Source organism: Sapajus apella, unplaced genomic scaffold, assembly GCF_009761245.1.
Source record: "Sapajus apella isolate SASKATOON/1434 unplaced genomic scaffold, GSC_monkey_1.0 scaffold151, whole genome shotgun sequence".
In the NCBI taxonomy this organism is placed as follows: domain Eukaryota; kingdom Metazoa; phylum Chordata; class Mammalia; order Primates; family Cebidae; genus Sapajus; species Sapajus apella.
In genome coordinates, this window is record NW_022437091.1 from 519,440 (window position 1) to 540,190 (window position 20,751).

The 20,751-nt window shown below is 38.3% G+C and overlaps 1 long non-coding RNA gene and 2 gene segments (V, D, J or C); 2 read left to right on the top strand and 1 right to left on the bottom strand.

Annotated features, from left to right (window-relative positions):
• LOC116541450 overlaps positions 1-20,751 on the top strand; it is a 544,521-nt gene that overhangs the window by 232,929 nt on the left and 290,841 nt on the right.
• LOC116541463 lies at positions 3,116-4,981 on the top strand. The segment is given in 2 exon segments: positions 3,116-3,329; positions 3,480-4,981. Coding segments are annotated over 2 exon segments (405 nt in total).
• The window catches only part of LOC116541484, a 271,561-nt gene continuing 254,456 nt past the window's right edge, over positions 3,647-20,751 (bottom strand). The window contains exon 3 of the long non-coding RNA XR_004264829.1: positions 3,647-3,758. This is a non-coding gene — a long non-coding RNA (uncharacterized LOC116541484). The remainder of the gene's footprint in view (positions 3,759-20,751) is intronic.

Consider the following 20,751-nt stretch of genomic DNA (forward strand, 5'->3'; position numbering starts at 1 on the left):
TGTGAGGAAACTGGAATCCTCATCTGCTACTGGTAGGAATGTAAAATGCTACAGACACATTAGAAAATAGTTTGGCAGTTTCTCAAATGACTAAACGCAGAGTTACCATTTGACCCAGCAATTGCAGTCCTAGACATCTACTTAAGAGGTCTAAGATATGATTTATTTCATTGGCCAGAACCACATCATATGGCCAGCACTAATTGCAAGAGAGGTTGAGGAAGGGAGCATTTAATTTGTCTAGCCCCTTTCTGAGACATGAAAGATGTCAATTGCAGATAAGTGTTGGGTTAACTATCCAAAAACATCTGCCACGTCATACTAGGTCCTCATTTCCCAGAAAAGATTCTGATGATACATTTTGATATTCTTATTACTGTTATTATCCTAACAGCATGTGCCAAAGGAAGCTGAAATCTGTTAAGAGCTCTATAGAGCTGTTCAAATGTAGTATTGGTTTTGCTCCAAAAAATATACTGTAGATTTTCTTCCTTGCAAGTGTCCTGCGGGAATCAGTAGCTCTCAACAGGCATCAGCTGATGTTTCAGAGGGAAAATGGTACACTGCCCCTGACAGTGATATGGGCAGTTCCAGGCAATTCATAAAGCTAATAGATTTAATGTCTCACAGAGATCATCATGTTCTTAAAAGTCAATATGGAATTCACTTCCCTCTCCCTGAGGAGCAGTCCCCTGAAAACCCAGCACAATATTTCAGTGGGTCTCACATGTGTATATGATATAACCCTCAAAATCCTAGGAATGTTTTAATTGAGGTAATACTTTTACAGGTATTTATAGGATCTCCATCACAATTGTCTTACAATTAGGAACTTAAAAAATGGGTATTAGCTAACCACAGATAAACATGTTTTCTTCTCCCCTCCCCATTCCCATTCAGCTGTGTGTAGACAAATCTACCATCTGAACTTTCTCGGTGTTGAAGCTATAGATTATTTTATAGCAGGCTTTCTATTTTATTTTATTTTTAACTTTTATTTTAGGTTCAGGAGTACATACGAAGTTTATTATGTAGGTAATCTGCATGGCACAAGGTTTTGGTGTATGGATTATTTCATCACCCAGGTAATAATACCTGCTAGGTTTTTCAATACTCACTTTCCTCTAACCCTTCATCCTCAAGAAGGCCTGGGTGTCTGTTGTTCCCTTCTTTGTGTCCATGTGTACTCAAGGTTCAGCTCCCACATATAAGTGAGAACATGTGGTATTTGGTTTTCTGTTCCTGTGTTAATTTGTTTAGAATAATGGCCTTCAGCTCCATTCATCGTGCTGCCAAAGACATGATCTCATTTTTCCTGATGGCTGTGTAGCATTCCATCATGTATATGTACCACATGTTCTTTATTCAGTCTACCATTGTTGGGCATTTAGGCTGACGCCATGTCTTTGCTATTGTGAATAGTGCTGCCATGAACATACATGTGCATGTGTCTTTATGGTAGAACAATTTATATCCCTTTGTGTATATACCCAATAATGGGATTGCTGGGTTAAATAATAATTCTATAGAAGGTTTTTTAAAGTGTAGGCTAGTATTGAAAGTAAAGATTGCCCTATTCATTTCTGTATGCACTTCTGTTCTTGGCACAAAGAAGATAGTCAAATAAAAATGTTACATGAGAGGCTGAGTGTGGTAACTCATGCCTGTAACCTCAGCACTTTGGGATGCCGAGGTGGGTGGATCACAAGATCAGGAGATTGAGACCATCCTGGCCAACATGGTGAAACCCAGTCTCTACTTAAAAAAAAAAAAAAAAATAGGTGGGCTTGGTGGTGCATACCTGTAGTCCCAAATACTCAGGAAGCTAAGGCAGGAAAATTACTTGAACCCACAAGGCAGAGGTTGCAGTGAGCCGAGATTGCGCCACTGCACTCCTGCCTGGCAATAGAGCGAGACTCCGTCTCAAAAAAAAAAAAAAAATGTTATGTGAATTAAGGTGCAAGATGGTAATTAATTATCTGTGTCTCTGTGCCACCCAGAAATGCAGAAGGAAACTTATAACCAAAAAACAGTGGATAAAATTATCTGACCTTCATGGGAACAGTATAAACTATATTCTTAAGCAGTAATAGAACATGGCATTAGTTACTTTATTGTGGTGTTGGCAGATTATCAGTCTCTTACTTCATGTTTCTGGGTTTTGTTTCTTGCTTAAGATCTAGAGAATTAGGCCAAATTATCATTGTCACAAAAAAAGTAGTCTTGGAAACCAAGTGATCCATTACTTCATCTCCACTGGGCAACTCAGCTTTTCTGGAATGCAAATGTGTTTGTCTTCACCTTGAGATCTGAACTTTCTAATTAGTAATTCTTTTTCTTAGTGATTATAAAGATCAAGCAAGAAACTACTAGTCTTCCCAGACTTGGACACTACCTACATAGATTATATGTATTTTACTAAAAATAGACATTCCTAGACGATGACAAGAAAACTATGTAATAACATTTATGGAATGGAATGCAAGCAAAGCTGTACTCCAAGTGTATTAGCGAAGACCAAACTATTCTAACAAATATATGCCAAATGTTCAGAGGCTTAATGAACAAAGCTTATTTGTCTTTCTTGTGAAAATCTGGAGCAGGTATTCCAGTTCAGCAGATGACTCTGCCTTACACGGTCTTTGAGGAACTGAGGTTATTCTCATTTGGGAACTCTGCCATTTCTCAGAGACTTGCCATCATCTGCAGGGTCATGGCCTGGCTATGCCAGGTTTCAGTTAGCAAGGAGATGAAAGCATGGGCATGGAGCAGGCATGACCACTCCCTTAAGAATCCTGGACAAGAAACAATAGAATTACTGACTACTGGAATTATGGACAGCTTTGGGTAGCCTGTTCTTCAATGGTGAGACAATTGTGGAAGTATCTACCATCATTCGTAAAACACGTGGACACAAGTTTTCAGCTATTCTGCACCAGCTCACAAGATGGCAGTGTTCTATTTTGAATGATTCCCATGGGTGATGGAGTGGGAGGGATTTGAATTTGAATAGAACCAAATGACACTTTATTTTTTAATAGTTGGCTGAATAGCCAAATTGCTGTTTCCCTTTTTCTGAGAGAGAGAGAGAGAGAGAGAGAGAGAGAGAGAGAGAGAGAGAGAGAGTGTGTGTGTGTGTGTGTGTGTGTGTGTGTGTGTGTGCGTGCTCATACACATGCACATGCTAGGGGTGGAGAGTGATGGTTCAAAAAGAAAAGGAAGCGCTTAGGGCAGTGAATCACATTTTGCCCAGGAAACCACACTTGATAATTGAAGGATGATGAAGTATCCACAGGCTTCATTACTGATCTTTTGGCTTCAACTGAGCTGTAAGTAGGGTTACTACGAAGAGTCAGGGGCAACCAGGAAACCTGAGGATTGATCCTCAGAACACTAACAGGGTAAAGCAGACTTCATTCTGACTTATCTGGGAGGCCTATGGTTTCAATGGTGAATAATTATTACATTCTTCTTCACAGGGGTGAGCAGTGAAGACAAGGTGGTACAAAGCCCTCCATCTCTGGTTGTCCATGAGGAAGACAGCGTGACTCTCAACTGCAGTTATGAAGCAGCTAACTTTCAAAGCCTACTATGGTACAAGCAGGAAAAGAAAGCTCCCACATTTCTATTTATACTAACTTCAAGTGGAATTGAAAAGAAGTCTGGAAGCTTAAGTAGCATATTAGATAAAACAGAACATTTCAGCATCCTGAACATCACAGCCACGCAGACCAGAGACTCGGCCACCTACCTCTGTGCTGTGGAGGCACAGTGCTCCCTAGTCACCTGCAGCCTGTACTCAAATTCTACAGCTGAGGCTCTGCAACCATAAGATGGGGAACTTGCTATATTGAGCAAGCCCTAAAAAAAAAAAAAAAAAAAAAAAAAAAAAAAAAAACTCTAAGGAAAAGCAGTTATTGGTCAAGATTTTTGTGCCCATGTTGACAATTACTTTTGCAGTTTACTGAGTCCTAACTCAGATGAGTCTTATCACTGCATTCACCACCTTCTCTGTGATTTTTCTGTGGGATTCAGCATAGCTAATATTTCTAGAGGGTCACTCAGGATACTAACTCCATTACCACACCATTAGAAAGCAAGCTCTTTTATCAGGATTATATGGGCAACTCATATGTGCACTACACATTAGGGAATCTGCCTAACAGCTAACAGCTATGGATGTTTTATCTTCTTCCACAGAACAGATACATTTATAAATACAGTTCTGCCTGTAACATTTTTTTGCTGGACCTATTAGCAAAGAACAAAGGGTAGGAACAAGTAGGTATCATTCATTACCTGATTCAAACAAAAGGTTTTCATTCACAATTTTATTATTCTTACTTACTATCTTCATTTTAGGATCATTGCCTATGCTAGGCACTCCATTAAAGTGGTGATAAAATTTTTTCAAGATGTTACATATTAATTTGAATATTTAGTACCTTAAGCAGCCTACCAAAGGAAAGGAGTTAGCTGAAGTAAGTTATATGAAGCTAACATAAACTCAGCCTACTTATGTTGTGATACATTCTTTCAATTATGTAATCACATATATAGTACTTACAAAGTGCTTGCAATGGAAGTACTGTTTATCAAAAGCAAGTACTATGTGCCTTGTATTTTGCAAATATCACCTCACTGAATTCTCAAAATAACGATGAAGGATCATCAATATTACTTTCAGTTAACATATTAGGCAATGCAAACTTAGAAAGGTTAAGCCCCCTTCCTCACCCTGTACCCCAGACAAATAGCTATCAGAATCTGAAATCAGGTCTATCTGACTCCAAAGTCTATACTTTCTCCATTACATGCCCCAGTGTTAAACATCACCGAGGAAAAAATTTACCCACAGTGTGACCACAATTATGTACAAAATATGTAGACAAAATACTGAAATAACATGTGTTTAACATGTAAATAAAATAACATTTACAATAACATGTGAATAAAATGACTCAAAAATGTTTGCAACAGTATGAGTTATCTTTGAATATTAGATCTAATACTGTTCATTGTTTTGCTCCTTTATAATAATCTTTATTTTTCAAATTATCTACTATTAACTCAATACCAATCATTATTTCAGAAAGAAAAATACACATTTTAATACACCAAAATCCAAGGAGGCTGAACTGTATCATATGATTATTATCTGACACTCATAGTAGCTTAATTACAGTGAGGAATAGACACAACTCTACATAGCCAAATGATATAGCATTAAAACAAGGTTTTTTATTGCTAGCTCTTCAAATCACTGTAGACTAATGCTCTCTTTAATTGGGAATGTTTTAAAGTTACAAGAAGACCTGTTTCTCCTGACAAGTTATTTGAAGGACTGTCCGATGAGTAGAATGCTTTACTATCCCATCTCTGCATAGGAGAGTATAGGCAGTAAAGGCTACCTGTGTGTGCTTGTGAGTTTGTTAGAAAAGTCATTGCAAATTGAGCATGGTTTAGGTTTCACTGCCTGGGAAATGGGGAGATAGCCTAAGAAAAGGGCAGCTAAGCATTCAAAGAGGAGGGGAAGAAATGGTATAAAAATTAATAGAACGTATCCTGCCATTTTTAGCCCGCACAGACTTCTGTCCATTTTTCTTTCTCTCCTTCTTTCTATCTACACCAAAACCCAGAAATCACATAGTGGACGTAAGAGGAAAATCTGACCGTCATTTATTTTAGGCTAAAAAATAGAGTGGAAAACCCTATGTAAGACACTTGTTGTTTCTGGCTCTGTGACTGGAAGAGTTTATGATTTAGAAGCCAGAGATGTGGCTGTCTTTGAGGGGAATGTGCAGATGGAAGGGGGAAAGTTTCTTCTTCACTCTTTATTGTTTTCTTTCCTAAGGAGAACCAAACAATTTACACCTCAAAAGATTAACCTCTCACCAAAATAACATGTATTCTAAGACTAAACATTCATTTGTCACAAAAGAAAAAACAAATTTAAAAAACATCTGTAACCTCAACCTACAGACATTACCACTATTAACTATTTAGCATTTTACTTTCCATTTCATCTGTGTCAATGAATATGAAAAAATAAGTCTAGAGAGATGTGAGGAATTCAACTTATTTCAAACAAAGAGTGTTTCTCAAAGTCACTGCAAAAAGAGGTGTTTTTGTTCCTTAAAAAAGTCTACATGGTTAAGATCCTCCCACTTTTGACCTGTGAGTTGTGATAAAAAGCTTCCAGAAAACTCATCTCAGTAAATTGATTATGTAATGCTACCAGTTTGAAGCAGTCACTGAATAACATAAGGTCATAAATCAGGAATCCAGAAGGAACAATGAATAGCAACTTTATCTAGCACTGGCTCTCCAAGGTAGCAGCCCTATCCTGTACCTAGAGTGGCCCTTCTGGAGAAGGTGGCTGGTTTGACCTATGACTGATGAGTGTTTTATGTTGCAGGGCCTGGAAGAGAAGCTGGATCGAGCCCCAGGAGACAGAAATATCTGAAACAGAAGGGAAGGCTGTGCACCTACTTTGTAACTATGGTACATCATCTGGGAGCTATCTTGATCTCTACCAGTTTTGACACTGTCCAAACCAGGCACCAGAATACATTCTTTACAGAGGGTGGGGATACTCTGGAAAAGGAGATGCCGATTTTGCCATAGGAAAGTTTTATTCAAAGAGTACAGCAAATGCAACAAATCTGTACATTGGAAATCTGGTTCCTGAAGACACTGCCTTATATTACTGAGTGCTGAGAGGCACAAACAGAATGCTTCCCAGGGTTGTCATACAAAAACACCAGTGCACAGGAGGAAGGAGAGTGTTTGTTGTAACCACACTGATTTTTTTTCTTGCAAAGACATCATAGTAACTGGGAGACACTGGATCAGGAGAATTATGCTTTACTAATAGCTATGTAATAATAATTGTAGGCAAATAGCTTAAGCTTTTAGTGTTTCCATTTTTTTAAATGAGATAACAACTCTAATTTGCAAGCTTTTATGAGACATGGCTTTAACACTTGGCTTAAATGCCTAGCATGTCCTACATGCTCAGCAAATGGCAGGTATCTTTTCTTACTCTCTCTCTCTCTCTCTAACTACTTTAACCTCAAAGGAACCTTCTCTCACTATCTGAGAATCTTCTATACACTCCTGCAGGTAAAATAGTAATAATAACCCTAAAAACATACATCCAAGACCTAGATAGAGAAGGCTTCTTTGCCCAGGGATTATTGGTCATTGTTCCAGGCTTTTAAAAGTGCATGCTCAGCTGGACATGGTGGCTTATGCCTGTAATCCCAGTACTCTACTAAAAATACAAAAAAATTAGCTGGGCATGGTGGCACATGCCTGTAGCCCCAGCTACTTGGGAGGCTGAGGCAGGATAATCACTTGAACTGGGGAGGTGGAGGTTGCACTAAGCCAAGATCCCACCACTGTACTCCAGCAATAGAGCAAGACCCTGTCTCAAAAAAAAAAAAAAAAGAAAAAAAAGTGCATGCTCAGCAAATGCAACAATTAGAGGGAAAAGGGGCCCTGAGACACTAGCTCCTGAGTTCATAGCCCTGGACAGTTGGGAATTTGTCATGATCTGAACAAGAACAGGAGAGGGTCCCTCACAAGACTAAGGAGAAGAGAAGGACATTTAGCATTAGGTGGGTGGTGGAAGAGAACAGAGAATTCTTGGGAAGACTACAACCATGGTCCTGTGTCAGCTCTGACTCCCTAGATGGAGTTGGGAGGCCAAGTGAGGCAGTGGGTCCTCAGCCTACCTGGCAGAGCAGGAGGGCATCTGCCACCTGCTGCACTGGTTTAAGCCACACTCCTAACAGAATCCTATCATTTAATCTGGATCTGAGCAAATCTTTGTTTGGACTGGTGATAGATGAAAGGTAAAAGAGGAAGGAAGATTTAGAGCCTTATTCCATACAGCTCCACCTCTGTGGATTTGCAGGGCACCACCCCGGCAGCTTCTCTCACAGGTTGTTGAGCGCCTGTGGCTTTCCCAGGCACAGGGTGCAAGCTGTCAGTGAATCTACTATTCTGGGGTCTAGAGGACAGTGGCCCCTTTCCCACAGCTCTGCTAAGCAGTGCTCCAGTGAGGATTCTGTGTGGGGCCTCCAACTCCTATTTCTCCTCCACACTGTCCTAGTAGAGGTTATTTGTGGGGGGCTCTGCCCCTGCAGTCGTCTTCTGCCTTGCCACCCAGGCTTTCTCATACATCCTTTGAATCTAAGTGGAGGCTGCCAAGCCTCTTTCACTCTTTCATTGTGTGTGCCTACAGGCTTAACACCACATGGAAACTGTGGTATTATGGCTTGAACCCTCCAAAGTGGCAGCCTGAGATGTACCTGGGCCCCTTTGAGTCATGGCCAGAGTGGCCTGGATGTGGAGAACAGTGTCTTGAGGCTGTGCAGGGCAGTAGAGTCCTGGGCCTGACCATTCTCTCCTCCTAGGCCTCAAGGCCTGTGATGCGAGGGACTGCTGCAAAGGTCTCTGAAATGCTTTGAAGCCTTTTCCCCATTGTCTTGACTATGAGTATTTGGCTCTCTTATGCAAATATCTCTAGCAAAAGGCTGCTTCAGTGGCTTGCTTGAATTCCTTTCCTGAAAAGTCGTTTTCTTTCTCTGCCACATGGCTAGGCTGCAAATTTTCCAAACTTTTACACTTTACTTTTTTAAATATAAATTCTAGCTTTAAGTCATTTCTTTGCTACTGCATCTGAGTATAGGTTATTAGAAGCAGCCAGGTCACATCTTGAATGCTTTGTTGTTTAGAAAATGCTTCCACCAGATAACCTAAATTATCACTCTGAAGTTCAAACTTCCACAGATCTCTAGGGCAGGGGCACAGTGCAGCCAACTTTGTTGCTAAGGAATAGCATGGGTGACCTTTGCTTCAATTCCCAGTAAATACCTCATTTCCATCTGAAACTTCATCAGTCTGGCCTTCATTGTCCATATCACTATCAGCATTTTAGTCACAATCATTTAACCAATCCCTAAGAGGTTCCAAATATTTGCTCATCTTCCTGTCTTCTGAGCCCTCCAAACTTCTCCAACCTCTGCCTGTTACCCAGTACCAAAACTGCTTCCACATTTTCAGGTATCTTTAAAGTAATGACCCACTCTCAGTTCCAATTTGCTCAGCAGTCTTCTGCCTTGACACCCAGGCTTTCTCATACAATCCTTTGCATATAGGTGGAGGCAGCTAAGCCTCTTTCACTCTTGCATTGTGTGCGCCTACAGGCTTATGGGAAACTTGTTCACGAAAACGTAAATATGTAATCTTCCTCATCATTAGGCCAGTCATGTACCACTATAAAGAATCACCTGAAACTGGGTAATTTATAAAGAAAAAAAGTTTTAATTGGCTCATGGCTCTGTAGGCTTTACAGGAAGCATGGTACTGGTATCTGGTTGGCTTCTGGGGAGGCCTAAGGAAGTTTTCAATCATGACAGAAGGCAAAAGGGGAGCAGGCATGTCACATGGCCAGAGCAGAATCAAGACAGAGAGAGTGAAGGGGAGGAGCCACACCCTTTTAAATGACCAGGTCTTGTGAGAACTCACTCACTATTGCAAAGGCAGCACCAAGTCATGAGGGATCTGCCCTGTGATCCAAACATTTCCCCTCAGGCCCTACCTCCACCACTGGGGATTACGATTCAACATAAGATGTGGGTAGAGACAAATATATAAACAATATCAAAATAATTTCTTTTACAAAAAAGTAAAAAATACTTTTTAAAAGAATAATTTTTAAAGATCTGTTTAAAACTAACTTTTAAAAACAATGAACTATGGGAAGCTTGTTCACAAATACGTAAAATAAAATATGTAATCTTCCTCATCTTCAGTTTGTGGGAAGTTATTTTCTCACCCTGTTTGTTGCAATACAATATAATGGTACAAGTTTTTACATAGTGAATTACTTGGAGAGGGACTTTAAGATTCGTTAAACAGTTCACACCTTTGAACTGTTTGGAACTGAATGAACACCTTTGACCCATTTCTCAGAATTTATATTAAGGACTAATTTTAAGTAGAAAAAAACCCTCTAGGCAAGAAAATAGTAAAAAATTTTCAACCATTTAGAGGAATTTGGATGGCAGTTTGACTGAATGCTCTACAACCAATTAATGAGCTAACAATACTAAAAACATAGTAATGCCCTTGACACACAGTGAGGTAAAATATAGACAAAGTCCATATAATAAACATTTGCTCACACTAATATCAAATGAACGAAGAACATAAATAAAAACTGTAAGTTTTGATGCAAAAATGAAAGTATAAAATTATTTAGGGTATGTATCTTCCACATTTTAATTTTAATTTTTTCATGAAATAACTAGGAACTTGTGCCTACAATAAATAACATTTTCAAAATTCTCTTAGCTCCAAATGTTGTAGCTAGTGGGAAAAAACAAAAACAAAACAAAAAAACGAGCACTCTTCTCAACCCCAGCTTTGTCCCCCTAGCTGTTCCTCCTTTCTTGGACGCAGGGGCATCAATTTTCTGGCTCCCTGCCTCTAAGTCCTCTCCTTCGTTCTTCCCCAAGACCTGCTGACAGAGAATCCACTGAAATATTATTTGTGTCTCAAATCTAACTTTGATATGGGCAATTAAAGAAAAAAATATTTTCAGTTCTCTCCTCTTTTCTCTGTGGTAGGCTCAATAACTAGAAGATTGAGTTGATTATGCCAAAAATTAAGAATTCTTCATTGACATCACATGGGAAACCATCTCTGGTTTCTCCAGATTAGGTAAAGCTATATGCCTTGTCATTTTTTAAAAGTTGGAACATTACAGATAAAGCTTAAGTCCTCTCTGCTCATGTTTTCATCTGTTCTCTTTTCCCAGAGCTAAATGTTGCTTTGGGATTTTGAAAGGAAATTAAATGTTGGGACCCCAAACTCATAAAGCCAAAGGGAAAAGTTAAGCTGGGAACTGTGTCATGCAAACCCACCTCCCCCTTTCGGTTCCTAAATAAGATGGTTACAAGATGAAAAGCTACATGCCTCCCCCATATTTTGACCACAAGGAAATTCCTAGTATACTGCAAGATCTTTACCCTGAGGTGTCTCTGTTAAAATTTCACCTTGCTGCCCAGTTGCCTTCGCTTTCCGCGGCCCCGGGGCTATGCCCACCCCTGCGGGGGCTCGGACCCGCGACAAAGCCCGGGAGGCGCTAGCGAGCAGTCACCCCCGGCTCCGGCCGTCCCAGGGCCGCGCCGGCAATTCCTCCTGGACTGATCGGCTGAGAAAGAGGGAGGCACGGACGGGAGAGGAGAAAAGCGCGATTCCTCCGCTGCTTGGAGGGCTCCACCCTCCACCGGAGAATGGAGGGAGAAATAAAACGAGCAGCTGCGATTAAAAAAAAAAAAAAAAAAAAAATTCACCTTGGCAATGTAAGTTGATAGCTTATCTTTACAGGTGCAGTCACCCCCCTGCCCACCAGACTCAAATGCATATCTTATTGTTCCCCTGCCCCATTTTGTCTATGCCATCTTATGTTTAAAAAAAAAATGGCGGATTTACTGAGCCAGACAAAGGCATGAATGACTATTTTTCCCTACCCTCCTCTTACATAAAAAATGTATACTTCTCAATATCCCACCCTTTGCCTTTAAATTTGGAGCCCTCAAAATCATCTTCGGAGAAAGGTATAGACCTGTCTCTTGGGCACACATCCTTAACTTTGGCAAACAAACCCAAAATGATTGAGACTTGTCTCATCATTTCTCTCAATGGAAATGTTTGTAATTTATATTTTAAACTCTCTGTGATTATTAATATGGACATATATATATAGGCACATACTCATGAGAAATATATACTATGATTTTATGGCATTTTTACCTAAATGTTAACATATTATATGTTTTTCTCCACAATTTCCTTTCATTTTACCCAACAAAATAGACTTGAAGACCAGCCAGGTTGATTGATAGAGATCATCTTATTTCCTTTTAATTCTTGTAAAGTAAATCATTCTATCAATATGCTATATTTAATAATGCTGATAGTAACAATACTATTTCTCCACAAGGCAGAAAACTAAGATTCAGAAAGATTAATTTGCCAGGTCACATAATTAGCAAGTGGCAGAATGAAATCAAATCTCCTGACTTGAGAAAGTTCTTCTGATTTTCATTTCCAACATGCATAGTGGCAAGAGAAAGGTTTTCTTCACAGAAACCTAATATCCCAAGAAAATTTGTTTATAGGACTTCTTATGCAAAATACTTCTCACTTGGCTCTGTTCCTATGGCTATTAGGCAAAAATAAAAATAAAAATAGTGAAAACCTCTCTCTCCCATATTTTGAAAATTTTTCAATACAACACGACGGTCATTGTTGTCCATTTTTTCCCTCATTTCTTTTTGACAACCAAAGAAGCATATCTCTATTTTAATACTCAACAGTGGGGAATCAATCCTGATATTTATTCTCTAATAAGGAACAAAACAGGCATACATTTGAGATTACTGTAAAGAGTCAGGACATGATAGGGGGTCTGCGTGCTATACCCAGAAGCCCTGTTTCCAGCTCTGTGGCTGCAGCATCACACAACTCCAGTGATCTGCATGAGGCTGGCTGCACACACAGAGCTGAGCCCTGGGCTTCGGTAGAACAAGACACGTTTTACTCAGGGAGATGAGAAGGCCTGTCAACATGTGCTGCCCCACCTGCCGTGGTCATTTGTGGCCTCCATCCTTCCCACTGGGCAGTGATGGACTGAAGGAGGAGACACCTGGGACGTATCCAAAAGATACTTTGGGCCAGGGGCAGAAAAGAAGTGATAGAAGCCAGACGGTGTTTTTTATTGTGGTCAGAACAATCTTCTTAGGACATGAGGGTTTCTAAACAAAGCTCTTCAGAATCAGCTCATTGTGAGTCACAGGTCATATCTGCCCAGTTCTCTGTCGCTGTTAAGGATCAGCAGTACTCAAAAGTGTCATTCAGTCCCAACATGGGATCTTTACACAAGAAGGGGAGCTTGGAGCTCTGAAATGCAAAGACTTTGCAAATAGCTCAATTTCTTTTCTTTCTTGTTTTGGGCAGCATTCCAGTGAGGAAATATTTTACCTGATTTCTTAGAGGTTAGGAGCATCCGGGAATGCAAGGAATAGAAAATGTTCTGTGAACATGCAAAAAGCTGCCAACACTGTCATTCTCACCATCTCAGTTGTAAGACCAAGAGACTCAGGACACAGTGTTGTACCCGAGACTCACCTGCCACAGGGACTGGGGGAGACCCACAGGCCCTAAACTGAAAGGATTTGAGCCTGCGAACAGCATTCATGAAGTATGGACAGGAAACAGGTTACTGTTGCCAGAAAAACTCTCTCAAACTGCATTTATTGAGCAATGCTTTCAATCCACAGTCCTTAAACTCACTTTCTCCTTCAAATTTTAGCAGTTAACAGAATAGTACTTTATTTTAATCTAATTATTTTTCTTTTTTTAAACTTTTTATTTGATATACTTCAAATTATAAAATAATGCTGCTTATTGTAATAAATGAGATAATAAAAAGCTATATAAGAAAAAAGTTAATCTCACCTGCTCCCTACTGAGGTAAATGATATTAATAATCTGATAACAGTCCTTTCCCACTTCTGCTTATATAAATATAGGCTAAAATGCCTCCTAGTGAAACAAGTCTGTTAACAAATGTGTGGCCAGTTGGAATTTTTCCCCTGAATCACCTTTTACATCTTTGTCCATTTTTCTTTTAGGTTATTTGTTTCTGATTTAAAAATGTGTGCTAGTGATGTCAATTTTTTTTTCACTTCTCCAGTCCATTGTTTGTCTTCTGATTTTGTTCATAGCATATCGCATGGTATCCTTTGCCTCTAAATATACTCTAAACTGTGTATAGTTAAATATGCCTGTCTTCTTTATAGCTTCTGTATTTCTACCATACTTAAAAATAATACAGGTTTATATAAATATTCCCAGATTCCTAGACAACATTTTATCATTTTGCTTTTTACAATAAAATCATTCAACCATCTGGAAATTGTTTTTAATATATGAAATCTATCTTCCACTATTGAAATATCTTTACCGTATTTTATGTTTCTTATAAACATAATCAAACTATATACATCCATATTAAGAACTTTACCTGTCCCCAAACATTACAGAATAGTGTAAGAATCACAGTGGAATTGGGTACTAGTGAAATTAATCACTAAATTCTCCAGTGCCAGTTTGAAAAAAGAAATTATTGGCCATTCCACTGAGGTGAGAAAGGCCAACGAGTCTGGCTGACATTAACTAAGGAGAGATTAAAGGATGGACTAAAAGCGTAAAGCACTGACCTCTTGGGGAAATACAAATCTTGTACAGAAAGAAGAAGGTGCTTAACTTATCCTACTCAATTCCTTTCCTGTATGACCAGAGGTGCCTAGCCCAGCTTCCCTCTACTCCACTAAGTTGAGGAGTAGCTATTATCACGTGTCTGGAAGATAATCAGCTTCTGAACTGGCAGATCATCTCTGGTTCTTGTGGCAAAGACACAAGCGATTCAACCACCTTAGCCTCCCTAGTAGCTGGGATTATAGGCGACCACCACACCTGGCTAATTTTTGTATTTTTGGTAGAGACAGCATTTCACCCTGTTGTCCAGGCTGATTTCCAACTCCTTGGCTTAAGAGATCTGCCCGCCTTGGCCTCCCAAAGTACTGGGATTACAGGCATGAGCCACCGTACTGAGCCTCGAATACTATTTTCTACCATACCATTTAAACGTCATTCAAATTTAATATTTTCGACAAATTTTGAAAGAAGACTATCAGGCAAATTTCATTTCAGTCAAATAGTCCCTAAACTTATACATGCTGTGGCTGTGCCTTCCTCAACTTTGTTTCCCTTCATCCAGTTAAGACTTGGTTGTGTAGAGTTAGGGGCTCCTCAGGTGATAACATTATAAAAGGCCCTGACCCTTGTCACCAGAGTACTCACTAAGAAGCCCCAGTTGGTAATAAAAGTGTTTGACATCCTTTAAGCATCTCTGATGCATAATCCCACCAGCAATTAGTGTTTTTCTTTCTCCACATTGATTATAGATCGTTTGCTTTTCCCTGTATAACTGCAAAGGTGTGTATATTTGAATGTATGTCTGTATGTTGCTTGGGTTGCAGGGAAGGAAAGAGTAGAAAAAGGAGTGAGAGGTGGTGGTGATTGTCTGGTTTTTCTGAATACAAATAACTCTATGCTTTTCACTTCTAGTGAATATATTAATATCTCAGGATGGGAGAGATAATAAATAACACCAAAGATCTTCTTTAGTGGTCCTGTGGCTTCATTGAAGGCATAAATAGAAATGTTTCTGAACAGGGGAAAAGCCAAATACAATGGGTATTCCCAAAAGACTGAAGGAATAAGGGCAAGTTGATTCTTCTGGGGTTTCCAGGAAAGTTGGGAAAATAAAACGAATCATTTAGAAAGTGGAGAGCTGATGCCTGATCCTCTGTATTTGTTTCTCTCTAAACAGGGAAGAAAGCCAGTAGAAAGTAGAGCAGAGTTTCCAGTCTACACGTGTCCAGGAAACAGAGGTTTCTATTTTTGACTGCAGTTACACAAGACTGTTGATTTTTATGTTTCAGACGCAGTGCTATGAAAGACCTTGTCCTTATAGTTTTCATTATTTCAGAGATAAAATGGAAAGCAAGAGTAAGAGCCCTAATCACTAAGAACATGGCTTAGCTCTCTGCAGATCACAGACTCAGCCACCAACTTCTGCCCTATAACGAGGGAGATGCCCCACCTTCAGTCTGTACACAACCCCACAAAGGAACCACTCATTCATTTCCTCTTCTAATCAGCATGAAACGATGTTTTTTATAATTATTATCTGAGGCTTTTCTATTTCCTCATCTCTACCTATTTTGGCAACATAAAAATATATTTGGGCATGGGCATGGTGGCTCACACCTGTAATCCCAGCACTTTAGGAGGCTGAGGTGGGAGGATCATTTAAGCTCAGGAGTTTGAGGCTGCATGAGTCATGACCATGCCGCTGCACTCAGCCTGGACAGCATACATATATATTTTAGACATTATGCTATATATAAAGAGCTTGTTATCTAATACACAAACTATCTCTCACTGTATGTAAGCTTTATGGAGATACCAATTTTTTTTAACCACTAAGCACTAACCCAATGATGATTGAATAAATAAATGACTGGTTATATTTATACCCATGTGTAAAGGCAAATATATGGTCAATGGTTAAAATTTGTTTGAAAACAAATTTTAGCTCACTATAAAAAAAGAACTAGCAATTCAAGGTCTCCAAAAAAGAAGCAGACTGCTTTAAAACATAAAATATTCCTCTCTACAGGAAATATTCGAAGAAAAGTAGAATGTCCATTTTCCACTAGTGACGTTGCAGAAAAATTACAAAATGATATGATTTTGTGCAAAACTTAAAAATGTAAGTTTTGTATGGGGGGAAAATAGCGTCAAAGAACAGAACAAACAAAGAGCTTGTAAAATGCATCATGAATAAAAAAAGCTACTTCCAGCTTAATGGAAATTGGATTTTGGATTTGTATTTGAAACATGTGTAGGATTTAAAATGAGAGAGATGGTAAGAGAATACCTGCCAGGCAGGATAAACTTATCAAGGGCAATGATCAAGAAATAATAAACAAGAAGGGTTTAGGAAATTAAAAGTTTTCAAATATGACTGAAAGAGCCAATTTTTATTGGAAAATGCTGTGAGATAAGAGGGAATGTTGGCTTGAGGCAATTGTTAGTGTAAGAGGACTGCACACAGCCCAGAACTGGGTTGCTTTCCAGACAAAGAGAAAACATGGCAAGAGATTATCCATCCTTACCATCAACAACGTTAAGGAATATCTTGAAATTGTTTTCAAGAAAGAGTTATTAATATCAATCTAAATTTAAACTGTTAAATAACATCAAAGATTTAATTTACAAGCACATTTCTAAATGCACTGAAAAATTATGTTTTCATAATAATTGATTCAACGGGCAGATAAATTTCCTTTTCCCTGAGCAATTCTCCCATCAATTAATAGCCCTTATTGAAGGAAATGAAAAATCTAAACACTTTCCCAAATGTGTTGTAATTCCCTGACGACCTTCCAATGTGAATTTGCTTAGGGATAAGGATGGGAACACTAATAGCTTCTCTGCACTCAACCTCCTAAAGGACAAACTTTTAAATTAAATAATACAGACCAAACAAATAAAACAGAGCTACATTTTACTTTGCTTTACACTTTGTTCTCTTCCTTGTCTGGCTGCAAAAATCTTTGCATGATTTTCATTGAAAATAACTCCTTAATTGATATGAGATTTTAGTTATCCTGGGACCTATCCAGGCCTGGTTTAGATATGTTCCATAGTCTCCCCTGCTCTTCAGGGTACCGAGTTGTCATAAGGATAAACCAGTCCTTAGACATTAGGGCTAATTTCTAATTTACCCCCTGTGTCTTTCTTTTATCATCACAAACATGTTTGGTGTCTAATTTGGTTTACTCTTAGAAAAGCATGGTTTGGAGTACATAAAACAGAATTGTTCTTCAGGCAGCAACATGCTAAAGTTTTGCAGATCTTGTAGCTTTATTATTCTATTAATTGATACGGGTTTTGAGAATCATCGAGCACATTATAAAGTAAACATCGACACTATAGTAAAATTAAAACAGTTATTCTGTCTTTTGTTGTTGTTTTCACATCATTCAGAAAGAGAAAAGTACTCTTTAAAATTTGAAATAGAGAACAACAAGGAAGAGAAATCTATTTTGCTAAAAAAGAGCTTTTGGTAATATTATTCAATGAAAGATGAAGTGACAGACGTGGAAACTTCTAGTCAAAGTTTGCAGCTTTTATTTGCATTGAATATCTGTCCAAGATGAATCACCCTAGAAAAGCAGTCAGTGGATTTAGAATAATCTCACTCACCATTGTTTCTGCCAAGGAAAGATTTTCTTGGTGCAGAATGTTGGGTATTCATTTGGGTTCTTGAATGGGTGGAAGAGACAAAGAACAATTTAAGAGAAAGAAAGGAGAAGAAGGAATGGATTCATGAGCAGAAAAGATTTGTCCTCAAGGGCACATTCAAGATTTGCTTTAATCTGTTGTATAACTGAAATTTTAAACAGTTCTTAGTACAGGTTCACAGCATCTGAAAACTAAAAACTATTGTGGAAAAGATGCTAAGCACAAAGATATAAGCACTAAGTGAGCATAACTGCTTTACAGAGTTTCATTTCAGTGGACATGTGCCATTTTCTTTCTTTTGTTTTTCTGCCTAGTGCAGCTGCCACATATTCAATGCACAACTTTACAGGACATCATTCACATCTTAGTAAGAGATGGAGAAAGACAATGTTGAGATGAAGAAAAGCAGATTTCCAAGAGCATCAGAGCCTATAAATCCAGCTCTGACTTTGCAAACGTCAAAATATTCTCTTTCGGGATCAAGCCAGCATGAATTGAAATTCTGTCATTTACGGCCAATAGATTCCTAATTATCATAGACAAAAGGGAGGGGGATAATTTTGGTTCTCTACTATTTTATGAGCTGAATTTATGCTGCACAGAAGCATTTTCTAGTCAAAGTAACTAGAGTTATGGAAAGGAAGCTAATCATTAGACTACTTTTATTATGGGAAATAAGAGTCATGTTAACCCTATGTGTGTTTTATGAATTTCAAATTGAAAAAATTTTGGTAACTACTAAAAATACATAGCTCTGCGATATAGACATGAGAACTCTTTTTCTATTTTTACCTTTTTTCCACTTTTGTTTCTATTTTACTTATTTTGCTTGTTTCACATTTTTGCATATTATAATATCACTTAGAGAGTGCATGTATTGTAAGAATAATTTTATGTTCTTTTATTCTCATTTTTAAATTAAAAATGTCTTGCATTTAATTTGAATTGTCCACTATACCACACAATAGGCATACCATCCTTTATAATTTGCCTGTTTGGGGATATTTTTTATTATTTATTTCTAAATTTTATTATTTTAAATAGCATTGTGGTAAACATCTTTAAAGACACATTTTAATTTAATTTTTTATCATTTCATTCAGACAGCATCCTAGAACTGGAATTAGTGGCTCAATGGGTAAAATAGCTCATACCCTTTTAGTTCCTTGTCTCTCTTAATAACATAACACTTTTTAAAAGCTTTCTAAATTCACTATTTCTACTCCCTCACCCTTTCTTACTCCAAACCCATTCCAGGCAGATTTGTATCTCTATCTTTGTATTGGAATCACTTTGTTAAGGTCACCAATGACTTTCATAGCCTCAAATTCAACGATCCATTATCATGTTTTTTCTTATTAAATTTCTCAGAAAAATTTGACAGTTTGGCTATTCTCTCCTTGAAACATTCTCTCCTTATCTCTGCTTGAATTTGGAGATGCCACACTTTCCTGGTTTGGCTTCAACCTCACAAGCCACTCCTCCTCAGCCTCCTTTTCTAGCTCACCTTCCTCTTGCTTACTTCTAGATACTGTGTTGTCTCAGGGCTCAACTCTCAAACATATATGCCATCTGCATGCACTCTCTAAGTGATTTCATCTAGGAATATGGTTTTAATTACCATCCATACATTGATGACTCCCAGATTTATATTTCCATCCAACCCTCTCTGTTGAAAGCCTAGCTGATATATACTATAATCTATATAACATCTATGCCAAATGTCTGTCTGGCATCTAAAATGTAAGATTTCCACAACATGCTGTATTCCCTCCCTTAGGCTTATTCCTCTCTCTTCTCCATTTCAAGAAATCAGTGCGGTGATATAATTCACCTATTCACTACAGCCAAAAATACTAGAATCTTCTTTAACTCTTCTCTTTCCCTCACACCCCACATTGTCAACTAACTGACCACATAAGATTTATTTTCTGTCAGAAAAAATAAAGCCTGACTTCATTTTTCAATTCAAATAAGAATGTTACATGATGCGTTCCAGTAACAACCAACTCATTTCATAATTCTAATTCTAAAGTAGATAGTTGGATTTGGTAAAGAACCTTGCATTGAGGCTTTCACCAGTTGAAATATATTTGTTTTGCAATATATCTTGCTTAGCTGTTAAGGGCTCTCTGTCAGAAGCCAGAAGATAATAAATTGTCTCTTTATTTGGCACCTTGGGGATTTTTTTTTTTTTAGCACCCTGGTACAATGCACCATTCTGGATGGTTGAGATGTATACGTTTATTGAAGGGGCAGGGGGGAAGGGGGAGGTTGGAAAAAGAAACAAGAAAGAAGCAGCAGCATGACATCAAGACCCTTAAGCATGTTCTAGAGCAGGCTGGTTTTAAGAAAGTCTTCATTTGCCTCAAGGTACATGACCCCAGTTTAATGACTGTGGGCCTAAATGGAACACTATCATGGTCACATTTGTCACAAGTAAACTTATATCTAGAAGAAATACAAGTTTTTCCTCTTAGAACAAGGACTTACTGGAAAGTCATTTCCCACCAATGATTTGAGATGCTGTTACTATCATACATGAAGTTCCATATACAATTAGGCCATATTACAGATTTGCTATTCCATTTAATTGACCTGTCTACCTACCCTTAATTTTCACTTAAGAATTTTCTTTCTCTTTCTTTTCACTTTGTCCAACAGAAAATATGCTCTTTTCTTCTACATTTTCTTTTAACTGTTTTTTGTTTTGGCATTCAAATGACAGGAATTTTTAAAATGTTTATACTGTAGCCAGTCTTTTGGTAGTGGTCTTTGTGCTCTTTTAGGTTT